Source organism: Eretmochelys imbricata, chromosome 9 (assembly GCF_965152235.1).
Source record: "Eretmochelys imbricata isolate rEreImb1 chromosome 9, rEreImb1.hap1, whole genome shotgun sequence".
Taxonomy (NCBI): domain Eukaryota; kingdom Metazoa; phylum Chordata; order Testudines; family Cheloniidae; genus Eretmochelys; species Eretmochelys imbricata.
Genome location: NC_135580.1, coordinates 47,456,489 through 47,474,652, shown reverse-complemented (window position 1 = coordinate 47,474,652; position 18,164 = coordinate 47,456,489). Strand labels below are relative to the sequence as shown.

At 45.2% G+C, this 18,164-nt stretch overlaps 1 protein-coding gene across 3 annotated transcripts in view; it reads left to right on the top strand.

The window, feature by feature from the left end:
• Positions 1-17,665, top strand: part of DGKD (diacylglycerol kinase delta) — an 82,346-nt gene extending 64,681 nt beyond the window's left edge. For all 3 annotated transcript variants that reach the window (XM_077825783.1, XM_077825784.1, XM_077825786.1), the window contains 11 exons: positions 467-563; positions 2,390-2,497; positions 3,866-3,979; positions 4,480-4,614; positions 7,943-8,094; positions 9,236-9,347; positions 9,497-9,589; positions 9,977-10,096; positions 10,417-10,534; positions 11,882-12,012; positions 13,239-17,665. In XM_077825783.1, coding sequence (XP_077681909.1) covers positions 467-563; positions 2,390-2,497; positions 3,866-3,979; positions 4,480-4,614; positions 7,943-8,094; positions 9,236-9,347; positions 9,497-9,589; positions 9,977-10,096; positions 10,417-10,534; positions 11,882-12,012; positions 13,239-13,328 — 1,270 coding nt within the window. In that variant the 3' untranslated portion in view covers positions 13,329-17,665. The remainder of the gene's footprint in view (positions 1-466; positions 564-2,389; positions 2,498-3,865; positions 3,980-4,479; positions 4,615-7,942; positions 8,095-9,235; positions 9,348-9,496; positions 9,590-9,976; positions 10,097-10,416; positions 10,535-11,881; positions 12,013-13,238) is intronic.
• The last annotated feature ends 499 nt before the right edge of the window (positions 17,666-18,164 follow it).

Below are 18,164 nucleotides of genomic sequence, written 5' to 3'. Positions count from 1 at the left end.
TGTCCCAACTCCAAATGCCATGGAACTCCATTCTAAGCCCGCACCCTGCCCTATATATCAGGCCTGTAGTTCTACGGTCTTCAGGATACCTGTATAAAGATAGGGTCCTTCAAACAACCTGCGGTTAATGGGTTTTCTCTGTCCTGAGCAACATTCAGCAACACCCTTAGCTCAGTGATGTGTGTGACTGATTGCATCTCCCTCTTGGGAGCATCTGCACATATTTCTGACAGTTCATGTTAGTGAATCATCCCTAATTCCTGTTTCATTTTTTTCCAAAGGCAGCCTCTTTTCAGAATACAAAGGATGGCAATTTCCAGTGCTGCTTTCTTCTGAAAGAGGAGGACTCCTATTTTTAGGGGGTTGGGAGGTATCATTGAAATAATCTTTTCTCACAATCAGACAGTAAATGACGGTGCTTCATGCTGACTGTTGTATCTCTTGTACCTTTGTTTGTCCCTCTAAGAAGTCGTACTAAAAACATGATGTGGTATGGAGTGCTCGGGACCAAGGAGCTGCTACACAGAACATACAAGAACTTGGAGCAAAAAGTCTTGCTGGAGGTGAGAAAGAAAATGTTGTTATGTGGTTAAATGTCTCCTTCTCCCATCCCAGTCAATTTTTATTTTTTTGCTTCTGATTGCGACATTTATTTTAGCATCATTTATCAGTCTTTAACTGAATACATGAAGCCCTTCCAGCATCTCCGTCAGTCACCTTGAATCTGACCCAACCTGTTGATTCCAGAGGAATATTTCCATTTTCAGTCCTTCAGACCCCACCCCACTGCACTGTTAGCCTATATCAACCCTCAGCCTGATGAAAGTAGCCTTTGCTGGTACTAGGAAGATATTTCCATTCTTGTGATAGGAAATTACATTGTTTTAGAAAATGTTGACTAACACGCTGTTGAGCAAAGACCCTCAGCATAGGACAAGGGTTGTTGTGTTTGACATTGTATCTCCTGTAAACACCATTGTCCTTATCTATTCTGGTTGTCTAACATCGTATTAGTTAAGACATGTTCTACGGGGGTCAGAAGGATGTGGATAAATTGGAGAGAGTCCAGCGAAGGGCAACAAAAATGATTAGGGGTCTAGAACACATGACTTATGAGGAGAGGCTGAGGGAACTGGGATTGTTTAGCCTGCAGAAGAGAAGAATGAGGGGGGATTTGATAGCTGCTTTCAACTACCTGAAAGGGGGTTCCAAAGAGGATGGCTCTAGACTGTTCTCAATGGTAGCAGATGACAGAACGAGGAGTAATGGTCTCAAGTTGCAGTGGGGGAGGTTTAGATTGGATATTAGGAAAAACTTTTTCACTAAGAGGGTGGTGAAACACTGGAATGTGTTACCTAGGGAGGTGGTAGAATCTCCTTCCTTAGAGGTTTTTAAGGTCAGGCTTGACAAAGCCCTGGCTGGGATGATTTAACTGGGAATTGGTCCTGCTTCGAGCAGGGGGTTGGACTAGATGACCTTCAGGGGTCCCTTCCAACCCTGATATTCTATGATTCTATGATTGGGGAAGAAAATGGTGATATTTTTCCAGGCTTCCCCCAAAACATTAGCTCCATCCATATGAGTTGTCATAATGCAACGCCACTCACAGCAAATTGTGCAGATGTTCAAAGTGAGATCGCAATGCCATTGGCTCCACCAGGCTCTCTCAGCTGGACCCCCCCCACACACACACACACACCTTGGGGCTTAAATGTGTCCATGAGCTCTGCTACATTTCTAGAGCATGGCTCATGCTTGATTAGAGGGAAGAAGGGGTGGTATCTCCCAAACAGTACCTGTTTATGTCACCAGAATGAAACAGCACTCACAGGAAATTGTGCCCCTTCCCCTTCTTTCTTACCTGAGGAATGAAGTAATTAATGTTGCCATTGAAACTGTCATCAATAGGCATTGAGAGTTAACATCTCAGTGAGATGAATGGGGCTCTTCTTCACCCCAAGAGCTATTATTCCTGTCTGCATCAAATACTCTTGGCTCATATTTTTGCGTGTTATTTTTGCCACCATACTGGCTGGAGACTCACTTTCTCTTTTTAAATAAAAGCTGAGATTCTGGAGAGCAAGCCAGTCACTGAGAGAAGTGCCGGGATAGCATATGGGCATGTACCAGCTATTTGAGCCCTGATGTGATACCATGATGTAATTTCCTGGTGTAGACAAGGCCAGTAGTCCTGGGAACTCATCCAGTTATGCAGGCAGTATGCTTCAGTGCCAGCCCAGCGGGTGTGCCCTCGACAGTATCTGGAAAATGTTCTGCTCTCTTCAGCAGTCTGCCTAGTGATGACTGAGTAATCTGGAGAGGCTTTAAAATTGCTGCCCGCTAACATCAGCACAGCTATAAATGTGACATTATCTTCTCTTCTGTGCAGTGTGATGGGCGTCCGATCCCTTTGCCCAGTCTTCAGGGGATCGCTGTACTCAACATTCCCAGCTATGCTGGAGGCACTAACTTCTGGGGAGGCACCAAAGAAGATGATGTGAGTATTCCTTGAAGGTGGCAAATGGGAATGCAACAAATTTCTTCAGTATTTACTGTTGAGTGCACCATTAGCACCTGAGATCTGACGGTTGGAACAAGAGCATATCTGGCTGAGGTTTCTCTGTGAAATGTGTGGGTACTGTGACAGGGCAAGGCCAGATGTCTGTAGAAAAATAGTGGGAGATAGATATATTAGCTCCAGGCTAAACAAATCCCTGGTACCAGGTTAAGTGAAATGGAAGCTGCTCCAGGTCAATTAAGACACCTGGGGCCAATTAAGAACTTTCCAGAAGGCAGGGAGAATGCTAGGTTGATTGGGACACCTGAAGCCAATCAGGGGCTGGCTGAAACTAGTTAAAAGCCTCCCAGTTAGTCAGGTGGGTGTGCATGTCAGGAGCTGTGGGAGGAAGTTGCACTGTTGGAGAGACTGAATAGTACACACCATATCAGGCGTAAGGAAGGAGGCCCTGAGGTAAGGGTGAAGTGGAGCTTGAGGAAGTGAGAGCTGCTGTGGGGGAAGTAGCCCAGGGAATTGTACATGTCATGTTTCTAAAAGGTCAGCTACCATAGCTGATGCTATTAGGGTCCCTGGGCTGGAGCCCGGAGTAGAGGGTGGGCCCGGGCTCCCCCCCACCTTTGCCCCTGATTAATCACTGAGACTGGGAGACAACAGAGACTGTGCAAGGAAGGATAACTTCTCCTCACCTCCCTTGCTGGCTTATGATGAAAATGGCTCAGTAGACTGTGACCCTTGTCTCTAGAGAAAGAAGGGTTACATGGAGGGTCACAGTGAGCCTCTGAGGCTAGCGAAATCCGCCAGGAAACGCGGGACCCACGGAGGCAAGGACAGAGCTTTGTCACAGTACCCAAAAGTCAAACTTCAGCAATTTGTCAGCCACAGGGGTTCAGGCTGGAGTTAGATCCTATTCCAATCCTTCTGACTTTCATGAAACGCAATAGATGAGCTCTGAGATGCCCCCCTGTTCCTCTCCACTCAAAAGGCCTGCTCTAAAGCCAATTTAAGCTAAGGGCAGTCTTTCCATAAACTTCAGTGGGCTTTGCATGAGGCGCCAAAATTTTGACCTTCAAACAATGGAGATAATCAAGTGTAAGAATAATGTTGTATAGAGGCTTGTGTGCAGAAATGATCCTTTAGCTGCTTTTGGAAGCCCACTGGGAATACTGCGGCTACGTTTTCTCCTTCCTGGATCACTTCAGAATCCACATTGTAGCATCATCGTTAATTATATAGCGAATAAACAGCAAAAGAGAAAGTCACAAATGTCCATTCATGGGAGGGAAGGAAGCTTTTTCTAACACAGAGAAATATGTGAATTGAATTCTCTCTCCCCTTGTGTCTGCTTAGACATTTACAGCCCCTTCCTTTGATGACAAGATCTTGGAGGTGGTAGCCGTGTTTGGTAGCATGCAGATGGCAGTATCACGAGTGATTAACCTACAGCATCACCGGATTGCACAGGTATCTGTTGCTTTTGTGAGCTCCTTGGCCAACCTTATGCCTCCCCCACCCAGAACACTTGGTTTGAAGGCTGTGATGTGTTTCTGCTTGCTGTCAGTCCCAACAGGGCAGCGAATGCAAAGCTTGTGGCTCTTAGACTCCCCTAGTCCTGATGTGGGGGCCTGCAGGGATCAGGGCTAGTAGCTTCAGATGGTATCGAGCATGGGGTGGTTTTCCACTGTTTGCTGTGATCTGGATAGATTGTGGCAGTTGAAACACTGACTAGAACAGCAGTCCATCAGATAACCCAAGGCATGATGTACCAGATGCCAGGGCCCCAAGGGAGTTTGCCCTGCACAGGAAGAACTGTGTGTGTGAATCAGGTGGTCCAGCCCCACCAGCAGCAGTTAGAACAAGGCTGTCGGACACAGGGAAAAGTTTTGAGAGGAAATGTATACAACACCTCTTGTCTTTTGGTAACTTTTATTTTGGGACCCATTTAATACATTCATTTCTCGCAGTGCCGGACTGTGAAGATAGCAATCCTGGGAGATGAGGGAGTGCCTGTACAAGTGGATGGAGAAGCCTGGATTCAACCCCCTGGTTATATTTGGATTGTTCATAAGAACAGGGCACAGACGCTAACTAGAGACAGGGTAAGAGTAACCCTGCAGTACAGTACATGTACAAGAGAGACATTCTTTAACACCATATATACCCCAGAGAGGAATGCAATAACCTGAAAGACTGTAGAGAGACACATACATATCAGGTGTGCAGTATATACTCTTACATACACACACATACACTGTTAAAAGAATATTGGTAAGTTTTCAAAATCAAACATTCAGAAAACAGGAAATGCTAGAATTTAGGTTGGCCATGCCACCTTACCTTGGCCCCCTTGTGTGTATGCATACTGTCTTTAATGACATGATCACATACTATTTTTTCCGCAGGACACCTGCCTCATTCTGTGCACTGGATGCATGAGACTCAATTAATGAAGAGCTATTCAATGTTTGGTTTTCTCCTCGTTGTTCAGTTTGTGGTTCCAGGCCTTACTGGGCAAGCGAAGCAAGGTCCTACACTCAACTGAAAGGCATTTCTCTGTCTGTAACATGATAATATTTGAGTGCTGCACCTGATCAATTCCAGAATTTGAGGGAATGTTCTAGGCATCATTGTCCAGAACACCAGTGATTTGGAGGAAAACTGGAAGGAGGAAATGAGCCCCTGGCATCTGGTTAGCAGACTCAGCAGTTTGAGCCAGCCAGCTCTGACATTGACTATAGACCATTGAGGCCAGCCATTGACACCTTCCAGCGTAAGAAAACTCCCCATGTGAGCTCTGCCCATCCTCTCAATAGGGATTAAAATTTTGACTTCCTGAATGTTTTCTATCCCTGACGAAAATAAAAGATATAAGAATGGGGGGATGGGGAGCACATAGAAGTCCTAGGCTGTGGGGAGAATGGGGGACCCTAGTATGGGGGAAAAGGCAATGGAGGGGGCAAACACATCAACTGGTGTGGGGGGCACACAGAGCTCATGACATGGTGGGGAAGGGTGTGTTGGGAGAACCAGGGAATGACGGCACACAAAACCAGTGGGATGGGGGAAGGAGGAATGGGTTGCCCAGAGCCCCTGGCATGGGAAGACAGTGGGGGACAATGATAAGGGGGAAGGGGACAGTGAAGAAATGGGGGGCACACAGAACCTCTGGCAGGGGTGGAATGGGGGGCACATAGAGCCCCAGGCATGTGACAGATGGGGTGTGCACAGAGCCCCTGGCATTGTGGGGGAGAGAATGGGGGATTATGGTATGGGGGAGGGGAACATAGCGGACACACAAAGCCCCTGGCATATGGGGGCAAAAGTGGTTGCAGAGAGTCCCTTAAATAGAGGGAGAGGGGAGAGTGGCACACAGGGAGGCTCTGGGGAGAGTGGAAGAGTGCCTGGAGTCCCTGGTGTCTGTGATGATCTTGGCCTACAGCAGCAACAAAGTGGGTGACCCTTTTGTTCACTGCACACTACTCACACCCTGCTCTGAAGAGAGAAGTGTCAATTTCCTCATGGGATTTTCTATGGTGCATACCACTTGAGAGCTCACAAACATTAATCATTCTATCTTCATAGCACCCCCTCAAGGTGAGAGGGTCTCATCCCTGTTTTACAGCTGGGAGCACAGGCATGGAGAGAGTACAGTCAAAAGTGTCCACTCATTTTGGGTTCCCAATTTGAGACACCTGGGGCCTGATTTTTCTTCAGACTGCTTAGCATTTGTAGCACTTTCTATGCTCAAAGCCCTGTTCCCACTGTCTTCAGTTGCAGTTCTGAGTGCTCAACCCTTCTGCAAAGCAGACTCCAAGGTACCAAGTTGGTCACTCAGAAAATGAGGAGAACACTGTTAGTGGTCATCTATGAAAAGTTTTGTTTAAGTGAGTTGCCCAGCATCAGCTAAGAACTCTGTGGCAAAGAGAGGGCTAGAATTCAGTTCTCCAGAGTGACATTCAGCTCCCTTAACTGTGAAACTGTCCTTTCTCTTCCTGCAGTCCCTTGTTTCATTCTGTACACACTTTCCAACTTCTGCAACAAATGAAGTAGGGGGCCTACAGACAAGTCTTCTTTTCTACACAATCCTGCGTCATTCCCAGAGCAGGCCCATCTTGTGCACTGAATGAAGCAGAGAAATGGTCCTGTGGAAAATTAGTATGTGATCATGTAATTAAAGGCTGTATCATAATACATATACACAAGGGAGGGCAAACTAAGGTGGTACAGGCAACCTTAATTCTAACTTCTGAATGTTTGACTTTTCATGTTCTTTTAACGTAGTTTTGTGTGTGTAATTTCCTGGGTTTTTTTTTTTTTTTAAAAAAAGCAAACTGGAAAAACTGTTCTAGTATTTGACACCTACATGGGTCATCAGCAGGGTTGGAAACTTCAGATTCATCACCTAGACCTCTGCCATTTGAGCTAACAGAGTAACTGATAGCAATAGTAGGTTGTCATCCTCTGTATGGACCAGCACGAGAGGGAGATGGACAGACAGTTTGGTAGTGGGTTTCATAGGTATTAGTTGACAGCAGAGAAACGGTGAAACTCCGTCTTGGGTTCCATTCCAGGCTCTGGATGGGAGTGTATTCTAGTGGGCCCTGACTCTTCTGCTCATTCTCCTGAGCTTGATCCCTTCTGCCCAATCGCCTCCAACCTGTCCCAGACCTGTCTCCAGCCTCCACCCTAGCCCCCTTCAATACCCTACCCCCTGAGGTCATGTTCTAGCCCCACATTTTTAGCCTTTTTCCATGCTGCCTTGCCAGCAAGGGTGGGGTCACTCCCTGCTCTCCATTCTGATGCCTGGCCCCAGGGAAAGCCCTGCTCATCCCCAAGTTGGAGTATGCCCAGTGTGGATGGAATCTTCAAGGATTTCACCTGTCAAGCTCTAGCAAGTTTCTACTGAGCATGCGCGAACTGTAGTTTTTAAAAGGCTTATAACTTGGCCAAATCTGTGTGGATTTTCATGGGGAAAGCCAAATGCCCGTTCCTTACATAAAGGCCACCCATTGCCAAATTTCAAGTCCCTGCTCCAAAGCATGAGGATGCTAAAGCTTCTCCAAGAAAGGGTGACCACAATTTTTTGACATTGCCAAAACAATGCCATTTTCCCCTGAACTCATTCTCAGGAACATCTGAACTGTTTGGACTGAAATTTTCCAACACAGAAAAAAAAGTAATGAGCCTGAGCCAAACGTCCAGCATGGGAAATTTCAGCCCAAATGTTTGTCACAGTTGTAAGCAACTGAAAACAGAAAGGTCTTATAACGGGGTGTGTCAAGCAACCTTCAGAATTGGTGGTGCTGCCAGCCCTGCCTGTAATACAGGCACACACAGGCCCTGTGGGAAGGCTGGTGGAGTAAACGTTGAAATGCTTTCTCTGGGAGATTTGCAAGGTAGTTTTGTGTGCATTTTCCTTGTTTGTAGGCATTTGAGAGCACCCTAAAGTCCTGGGAAGATAAACAGAAGTGTGAGTTGCCCCGGCCCTCCTCTTTCTCCCTGCACCCGGAGATCATGTCTGAAGAAGAATCCACCCAGATTAACCAGTTTGGTCAAGCAGCAGGAGCTCTGATTCATAGGTGAGACCCGCTTCTCTTTTCCTGGGGCTCACAGCCCTACTCTGACATCTTGTTCCTCTGGGCTCATGAGGCCCCCTCCTGGCTTCTGAGTGTGGTGCTCGTTGTCACACTCCCTTTCCTTCCAGAGCTGTCTGTCTTGTCTGATCACCTGCAGTGCTGTCTGTATCCTTGGGAATAGCTTAGAGCAATGTATAATTTCATCCGCTCACTGCACTACCGTAGCTGCACCAGAATTTAAATCTACAAAGTGAAGTTTTTTCAGTCACTGTGGACCAAATTCAGTCCTGGCACAAACAAGCACAGCTCCCTTTGTTCTTTCTTTCAGGCTGAGGTTAATTTTATATTTTTAAAGACTTAGATTCATGGGGACTTAGATTCATCTGTTGTTCTAGCCCTAGATGTTGCCAGTGAATTTGTCAGAAATGAAACAGCTGCTTCTCAGGGAAGAAGCCCGACTTGCTGGGGACCTTTAACCCAGAGCCACAGCAGAGATTGGTGAAAGAGGACTTCCGTACCAATACGCACACTTGCACTCCTTTTGCAGGTGTCCTGCTCACTGCTCTTAGCGTTTAGGAGAAAATGCACAGAGTGGAACACCACAGAAGTCTTCTGTGAACTACCCTGTGCGTAGCGGCTGCTAAAATCACAACCTACGTGTAGTATAGGGCCATATTTTAAACTCTAGCCCTGAGTTGTGCTTTGCAAAAAAGAATGTGCACATGTGGAGTTGTGTGCACATGCCCTGCACTGGTGTAAGTAATTGCATGTGTATATTCATTTTCAGGCACACTTTAGTGCCAAAGCGTACAAATTAGTGTATTCTTTCAAAAATCCCTTTAGACATACAAGTACAGGTACTGCAATCAGCTCAGCTGTCCTTGGGCTGCTCTTTCTTGCTTATGACTTGGTAAAACGTGCCAGGGTTAGACTTGTGCTACTTTTATAAGATCATATAAAAAGGATGCCTCGTTTGCCTTGCCCTATCCATGGCAGATCACCTGGATGGGAACTGATCTGCCAGAGTTCAGATTACCTACACAAGCACTGCCATGCTGCTATGTCCATAGCCTCAGCACCCAGAATGGCATTGGAATAGAAAAGAATGAGGATCAGCTGACATGGTCTGTGTTTCTCTCCACAGCATTCGGGAAATAGCCCAGTCCTATCAAGACATGGAACAGGAACTTGCTCATGCAGTCAATGCCAGCTCCAAATCTATGGACAAAGTATATGCCAAATCCAAATCGACAGAGGTACTGCTAGGCAGCTTGTTTCTTAAGCTTTGCCGCAATTTTGTGACTGTTTTCTGCTTTGTTCTTGTTCGCTTCTCTGAGACTCCTTTCCCTCTAGCCATTTGACTGCTGTGTTTTCTGGCCCTTACACATGTTTGTTGTTGCCACAGGGTCTGAACTGCAGCCTGGTTGTAGAGATGGTGAATAATGTTAAAGCCCTGCATAGTGAGACAGAGCTTCTGCTGGCTGGCAAGATGGCACTGGTAAGGAAGGATAAACAGGAGGGAATGGCTTGGAGGTATTTTCCCTCAGTCTGTTCTCTTACTGTGGCCATGGCATGAAGACAAGATCTTGCTGGCCTCTGAACTCTTTTGGCTTTGTAACAAGTCAGTGCAAACTTTACCAGGGGGATTTAAACAAATTGTGCCATCCATTGCCTCCATAGTTTGGTAACGTTATGCATTATATAACCAGATCAGGCTGGTTAGCTCTGAGCTCTGGTTCCTTGAGAGGGAGGAAACTTAATATGGTCTAGAAGGGAATGTCTTGATATGTGGTTTCTTTAAAAATATCTTGAAGGAGATAACATGCTCTGCATTCCACTTTGTGGTTCTGAATGCTGTTTGCCTTTGGTTCTGTCTCTGATGCAGCAGCTGGATCCTCCACAGAAGGAGCAGCTCCTAGCAGCCCTGACAGACATGGACCTTCAGCTGAGGAAGCTAGCAGACATCCCTTGGCTATGGCAACTCATGGAGCCCAGCGATGAAGAGGTAATAACTCTCAAACACAGGAGCAAAACAGTTTCCCTAGGTGCTGTCCTCGTTAGTTAGCTCTGCTCATCTTGCTTCAGTGACTTCCTGTTGGGTAGGTCACAGGTGTGAGACAGAATCAGTTCAGGAGAAAACTCCATGAAGTTACTGCCAGAGGTCCCTGGGTTGACATGGAGCTGACCATTTTTCTTCCCCTTCCTGACCATGAGACTGGAAGCTCTTTCCTCTCTACAAGGACTGAGCTGAACTAGGTACTAGGTTCATCAGATGGTATGGATTTGAGACATAAGTTTCATTGATTTCCCTGTGTGTTTCTGCAGAACCAGATGCTGGATTATTCCAAACGCAGCCGCAGTGGCAAATTTCGGCTGGTGACCAAGTTTAAAAAGGAGAAAAACAACAAGAATAAGGAGACTCGTAGCAGCATGGGACTGCCTGGTACCAACTGGCTGTGTATTCACTCTGTGTGCCCCTACATCTCCTGTTTGTACACACATACTCTTCCCCTCCTCTGCCTGTGTCTCCATTTTGTGTCTTTCTCTTTCCTCTGTTTTTCCTTTCATGTACTTTTACTCACACATTACACTCACATTCTGTTTAGTGTGTTTCTTTTTCACTTAGCAAAGTAGCTTTTTTTCTGTGCGCTCTCTCTGAACCATAACACCCTACACTGAGTGGATATTCCCAAAGACTAACTGATGGCACCCTCCGAAGAGGTCCACCAAGACTTGGACTGTTCTCTGGAATATTTTGGGAGGGCTGCGGGAGTGGACTTGAGGGTCTTCGGCTTTTAGCTATCAAAATGACTGTGGGGCCCAAGTCCGCGTAACTCCAATCCTCCCATTGCTGATGCTCCCTGATGTGGTTAATGATGTTTCTCTCATTGATTCGCCCCCAAGGTTTAATCAAGTCTCATGTCTAATTGGCTGGGGATCCTGCATCACCACTGGTGCACCTTGAGCTCTAATCCTATTGGTCAGTATGATAAAAACTGGCCCATGAAATCAACAAATTGACTGGTATCAGAACACTTTCTCTCCAATTGTGTTAGTTGATTTTTGGTTTATATTCTACCTATGAAAACTCTCTACCACTAAAATTTGAGAGTACTACTTGTTCTGTGGGTATTGTCCTCTCCCATGGAATTGTGGGTCCTGTCACTCTTTCCTCCATGACCTCTCTTTCCGCTGGGATCGTGGGGACTTTTCTTTCTCTTATTTAGAGACTAGTCTGGAAGCTGGAGGTCCTCCTGTGTTCATTGCCAGTCCTCCCTCCCACATCAGAGGGAGATTTTACCATCTTGTCTAGAAAGCACTTGATGAGCCATGAACGTAGAAGGAACCTATGTAATGTAAGTGCCAGTATGCACTATTTACTCAAAAAGAACAATAGAAAGTTAACCTGTGTCTGATTCTCTCCTAAACATTTTGCATGGCTGTTTTGTTTTTTAAATGGAGGGAAATTGAGTTTCTTATTAGACATGGTGGTAAAGTTTCAGTCACAGCAAGGTAGTGACTGGACATGGACATAAACAGACCCCCATGGTTCATTGCATCTAGTCTCTTCTTAAGAGAATGGCTCTGATTTTAATCTGACCTCCTTCTTTGTTTGGGATTGTAGCTCCTGTTGTCAGTCCTCCTCTCCCTCATTTGGGGTTGTGATGCTGCTTGACGTTCTCCCTTGGCTTTCCTTTTGGTTTTGGATACTGTTGGTGTTCTTTCTCACTCTCTCTTTCCTCTGGGCTTCTGGGTACTCAATGCACTCCTGCTTTTCCATCTCCGACAGTTCAGCTCTGGGGAACGGAGGAGGTTGCGGCCTGGCTTGAGCATCTCAGTCTTTGTGAGTATAAGGATATCTTCATCCGGCATGACGTCCGGGGCTCTGAGCTCCTGCATCTCGAACGGCGGGACCTCAAGGTACTTTCAAGATCAGCTCATCAGAAATAGCCAGCTGCATCTGCATGGCCTTCTGTGCTGAATGTGCTTGGAAATGGCCTGCATACCATCCATTCCCCGTGGCTTTGGCTAGATGAATGGGTTCATCATGGCCTCATTTTACTCTTTTCTCAGGTCACCTAATTAAAATGTATAGTAGGAAGCTAGCATAAATAGTCAGCCATTAGCCCATAGGGCAACAGTCCAACTCTTTCCCAGTTTCCTAAAGTTGTGGTCCAATCCAACACCCAAACTAGTCGTTGTTGAGAATCTCTTTATTTTGAAGCACTGTGGAGCAGAAGGATTTCAATGTTCAGCTCACTCTCACTCCTTTGCAGAATCAGTCATGATTTGGGCTAGTTGGAGTTGAGTGTGTGGCTATATTTGAGGGCCTGCAGATCATTGCATTTGCTTTTAAAAAGAAACAATCATAGTCTTAGATGAGACAGTTGGACAGAGACTTGTTACTTATATTGCTTGTTGAATAGCCAGTCATATCCTTAGAGAAGAGAAAACAGTACCGCAGACCCACTCTGCAAAACTTCACAGCGCTTCTCCCATCATCAGAAGAAGCTTTTTCTGGGAAGGGAAGTTATGAAGATCGGTGACTGATTATGTGACTTGCACGTGATACAAGAGTATTTGTGGCCCATGAGTTATGTGTGATAAATGAATGTCCATAGTATTTTAATTTGTGACTTGCCTTGTGTTCTGTGTGTACAGTGATTAATGTGATATACGAGTGATAATATGACTCCTGTGCATGATCTCTAACTATTTTCTGTGATTTCTGTGCATGGTATCTGAGTGTTCCTATAGTTATTCTGTGTGATCTGTGCCTAGTTGTGTTCTTTACCTATGTGTTTTGTGGCTGGCTGCTGACTTAGTTCCCTGGGATATATATAGTCCTTTCTGCACATGGTTTGATCTCCTGACTAGCCATGTACTTTGCATCTGCGGCTGGCTACATGGTTTGCAGTTGTAGCTAGTCCCGGCTTTATTCCAGTTCTGTGATTGTTGGTTACTTTGTCTTGCTCTGATAGGCATTCAATGCTTGGTTTAAGCATTCATATGACTGTAAGGTTTGTAATCTTTCTATATGGTTTCCTTCTGTTTTTCATGATCGACTGATTAGTTCGTAACTGTTGATTGGCTGCCTAGCTTTTTTTTTTCTGTGATCTAAGATGTGTTTTCCTCTTTTCTTGCAGGACCTGGGAGTGACCAAAGTGGGTCACATGAAGAGGATATTACACGGGATCAAGGAGCTGAGCCGGAATACTCTTGTCAGCGAGGTTTAGCCTCTGTTTTCACAGCCTGTGTCTACCATTCCCCCTAACTTCTGCACAGCATTCACCTCCCAGAGCAGCTATGCTCAAAACTGTTGCTGTTCAGAGTTCATATCAGCCAGTCATGGTGCTACCTATTTTCATGTGGGGTACAGTTGCATCCAGCAAGAGGCACCTTATCTGTTGATGGGGGTGGAGCCTCTCAGAAGAGAACTCATCAACCATTTGAAAAACCCTGTCCTTTGACATGGAAAGTCTTAGTTCTGGTGACAATGCAGGACAACTGACAATTGCAACACAGCTACCTTTAGTGTGTGATTTCATCATATTGGAATTATTCAGGGCAAAAGATGTATTGGCCAGTCATAGTCTTTTCAGATCCGAGACTCCCACTGGTCTGTATGTGACAGCTGTATCTGATAATGCTCAAATGGGGCAACGCTTGTCCTTTTGACCTAGTGGAGCCCCCTTCTGGATACATCCTTCAATTGCATGTGACCTGCAAGAGAAGCTCAAAGCCAGTGCAAGTCTTCCCTTGCAGTGATTCTCTCTGTGTCACTTATGCCTTGCAACAAACAATGCATGTGGTTACAGCCTTTTGCACCAGCCTACAGTCTCACCCTAGGCCTGTGTCTGTCATTCTTCTTCAGCCAGTCATGGTGGTGCAGCCAAATTCACAGCCATTGCAGTTAGGTGAAAATTCCAGCCAGTCACAGAGGACATTCTCTGGCTAGCCCCTTATCCCTTGACAATAGAGCAAAAATAGTACAGGCAGTTCACTTATTAAATCACCCATTCAGGATTCATCTTTAGGAGACTTGGGGGGAAGAGCCACTCAGGGCAGGAGGGGTAAATTAGCCAAATGGAATCCAGAAACAATTCAACCTACCTTGTTAGCGGAGCAGCATGTCAGGCACCAGATTGGAGCCAGTTAGGAATGGCTTCTTTTCAGGTCAGTGCCACTTCCATGGCCACAAGCGAATGGACCTGTGGCTTTAATTTATATCCAAGGGCAAAAAACACTCCCCTCTCTTGAAGGCTACGAAGCTATCATTGAAACTTACATCTTTTCCCCTATTTAAGTCTTTGCGCTGCTGTTCCCTCCCTGGTCTCTCTCAGGCTGCCTTGTTCCCTCACAACAGTGCTGGCGGATGCCAAAGGAAACAGGGTCACTTACTCTTCATGGTACTGTATCTGCTACTAAGAGAGCCATGTGCCTTGGAACATTGAGGGATTTTGTAGAAGCATCTGGGGTTAGTGTTACATGGCAGAGGAGTATCATGTTGAAAAGTGATGCCCCTTTGGCAACTAGCCTCTGATGCCAGCATGTGGAAGATGGGAAAATCAGCACTTCTGAATCAGAGGTTATAGACTGCTTCCAGATTTCTGTTTTATTGACTAACCTCCGTCAAGTGACTGGCGAAGCCCAAAGCCCAGCGGACCTAGTTCAGTTGATGTGATTATCATTGGGGAGAGGGCTTGCTGGCAGTTAGCACCAAAAAGCTGGAAAAATGGGAGGACTTTTTCATTACATCTCTTGTATGTGTTTATTTTTTTAAATGAATGGCACTTGGCTGACCCTGCCTGTAGGCAGGGAAATGAGCACATACACAGTGGCACACAATTTAATTTCTGAGGGCAACTTATTTTTCCTGTTCTTCATAAGGCTTTTTTTAAAACTGCCTTAGCGCCGTATAGTTAACTGAACCTGCGGTGTCAGACATGATGTTTTATGTGATGGGAGACTGAGCCAATTTCAGCCCTTGTGCAAACTCCTTTGAAATCAAGAGAATTACCTCAAGGGTTATTTGGGTCTTGTTTTCTCTCCAGTTCTTGTCTCCCTACACATCTCCGTTTCGAACAGAGGACATTGAGGTTTGCTTATGCAGAGTGGAGAGAAGGCTACACTTGCTTGATTCCCATAGCAAAACACCTGATATAAACCATTGTAGTGAGGGAGCAGAGAGAGGAAATTTTGCAGCTCTGCTCCAAGAGCTTTTCCCTCCTTACTCTTCACTAGCATCCCTTTCCACAGTGATTTTTTTTTCTTTATTAGTACAAAGCCCTCTTACTGCACTGGATCCCCTAATGTATCGAACAAGTAAGAATCATAGACAATTTTATTTCCCAAGTTCTCTTCCAGCTGCTTTCATTTGCTTGTTTGGATGCTGATCAAGGCCTGTGTGAGTGTTAGGAAAACCCACTGGTAAGCGGAGCCGTGGGACATAATGAAGAATATTGCTGCACTTTTTCATTCTTACTGACGATAACCAAGTAGCACACCTGCTTCGTGGTATTTGCAAGACTGTGTGTATTGGTAGTAGTGTATACACACACAGGTAGGAGAACACCGCAGGGAAGAGAAGTACCATGTGTGGAGGAAGATGCAGCAAGGAAAGAGGGGATTTCTTTCTTTTTGCTCAGATTGTGAAAGAACCACAATTCTTGCTAGCTATGCTTCTTTAAGATGTCTCATGGTTAGAAGAACAGTGTGTGCTTACCATGCTTGCATTACTTAGTTCTGGATGGATTCAGTTCTTGCCTCAGTAGGATTCAGTTCTTGCCTCAATAGGAACAGTTCCTCTGTATTTTTTTTTCCTAATCAGACTGATGGTGAGATCCTAGCAGGTCCCCTCCTGTCCAAACATACTACTTAGAACTACATCTTATCCTAGGAGTACTGAAGGTCACTGGTTTATCTGCTTTTGGCAATGTGTCCATTTAGTCAAGGAGTTAAACTCTGCACTCTTTATTTCCCTCTGTGTACCCCAATATATTTCTTTTCATTGGTGAATTTTCCGAATACGCTTATAGCAATGTCACTCTCCATTGCATTAGATATCCTCCAGCAGCATCCCATGGGGATGGAGACACACATTCTGCCTCCTTTTGAGAGTTAGAGAATGGGATCTTATATTTAACCCGAGTGCCTTTGGCTGTGCATGAGGTACATATCTAAAGAGAGGGTGTACCACAGTTCCACTGGGAATAATGCCATCTCTCTATAGCTCAGGCCCTTGGTCTAAAATGGGAGCACTGGTGTCAAACATCAGTGAAAGATGTCTCCATGCCTTTGGTTGGTCAGACTGAGGTTCTAGCTTACCTATTCAGAGTTGTCCCTCTGGTATCTGATAAGCTTTTCTGTGGGAGAGAAAATGGCTTGGACAACTCAGGAAAACCAGACTGAAAAAAATGTCACTGCTGCTTGCCAAAAACAAAACTCTCCTGCTCTGTCAAGCAAAACACCCACTTGGGAGAAGTTAGAACTTCACAGATCTCTTGTACAAGTTCAGTCTTGTAATTAAAATGCTACTAGTGTCAAGGCCTCAGGTCACCTTCTGCCTCGTCACTCCACTCTCCTGGCAATGATTTAGGAGGGGAGGAGCAATGTTTTACTGTGGCAAATTGGGCATGTGGTTTCTGTTACCAGTAATGGAAGTTCAGTGCCTCGTTTACCAGACATTGCAGTGGAAATTTACTCCTTGGTGGCAGATCCTGCCCTGTCACCCTATTCAGCCCCATTCAGTTTTTGAGGTTGCATGCAGTATGAGTTAGAACAGGATTTGCCCACGAGCTGATCAGGAATGTCCTAGTGTGGGCCTCCTCGGGGAGGGAAGGGTTTTAATTTATAACATGGTCTTACCTGTTTTGCTGGAGTTCCTTTACAGTGTTTAGATTATAAGTGTTTGACCAAGAACAGCATGTGCCAGCTGTTCAGTGTAGGTGCATTGTGTTATTTATTCTGTTTAGCTCTAGTGGAGACTTGTGTTCTGTCAGACCATGAAGACTTGGTCAGTATAGATTTCAGTAGAGGGATCCCTTCTCTAGAAAAGCGCCTCTGCAGCTAGGAACCTCACAGACTGTACAGAGCCGCTTAGTCCCAGAATTCCTTGGACTGCTCCCGACTCCTATCCAAAGCTTCTCTTGTTATTTTAGTATTATTTAAAGATGCATATATGAGCTGTGTGATAAAGTGAAAGACTGTTTACACAAAAAAAATTTGTATCTTCAGAAACGTGTACTGTAAAAAAGAAAGATGAAAAATAATATTGTTTATAAGGCTGTCAGCAGTAATCACGTGTCCGTATCGCTGCCTACCAACTGTTATTCCTCAGGGGTGTCCACACCATTCCTGTGATCCTGTCAAAAACATAGGGAAGCACCTGGATCCCTGTACAGTTTTGGAAAGAAGGTTTTGTGCCTTAAGAATGGGATCTGCTCCCCTCCTATTTATTATCGTAATTTATACAGTGATTGCCATGGAAACGCCTCTTGTATTTTATGTACATAGTTTGCTGTTGATTGTTGTAAATAAGTTGTTCTTGTATATAAAGCTAACCTGTTTCTGATCTTCCGGAAAAGAATTCCTCTGTTATTATCTTCATCATGCAAGTGGGCTACAACATCCACTTATTGCCTCTTTCCCAACAAGAAGCTCTGCTTTGGGATGATGATTTTATCCTGAATAGCATCAAAAGCTCAGAGGTTCAAAGCTGCTTCTGGGGTGGGGTGGGAGGGAGTGGGGGCGTTATTATCAAGGAAGTGAAGAGATCATAGCTCTGATTGGTGTACATTAATTTATAGCTGTTCCTCATCACACTGGCTTAATCAATGTGTGCAGGAGGAAGTATTTATTTGAACTTTATTAGACAAGTTTCTATAGCCAGAAGTGTAAAGAGAAAAAAAATATTTCAAATGCATTGGTTCTAACACTGCAAATGCTACTGCATAGTTTCCATGCGTATAAGACTAGGGTGAACAGATGTCCCAATATTTGGGGCTTTTTCTTATATAGGTGCCAATTACCCCCCACCCCCGTCCCGATTTTTCACACTTGCTATCTGGTCA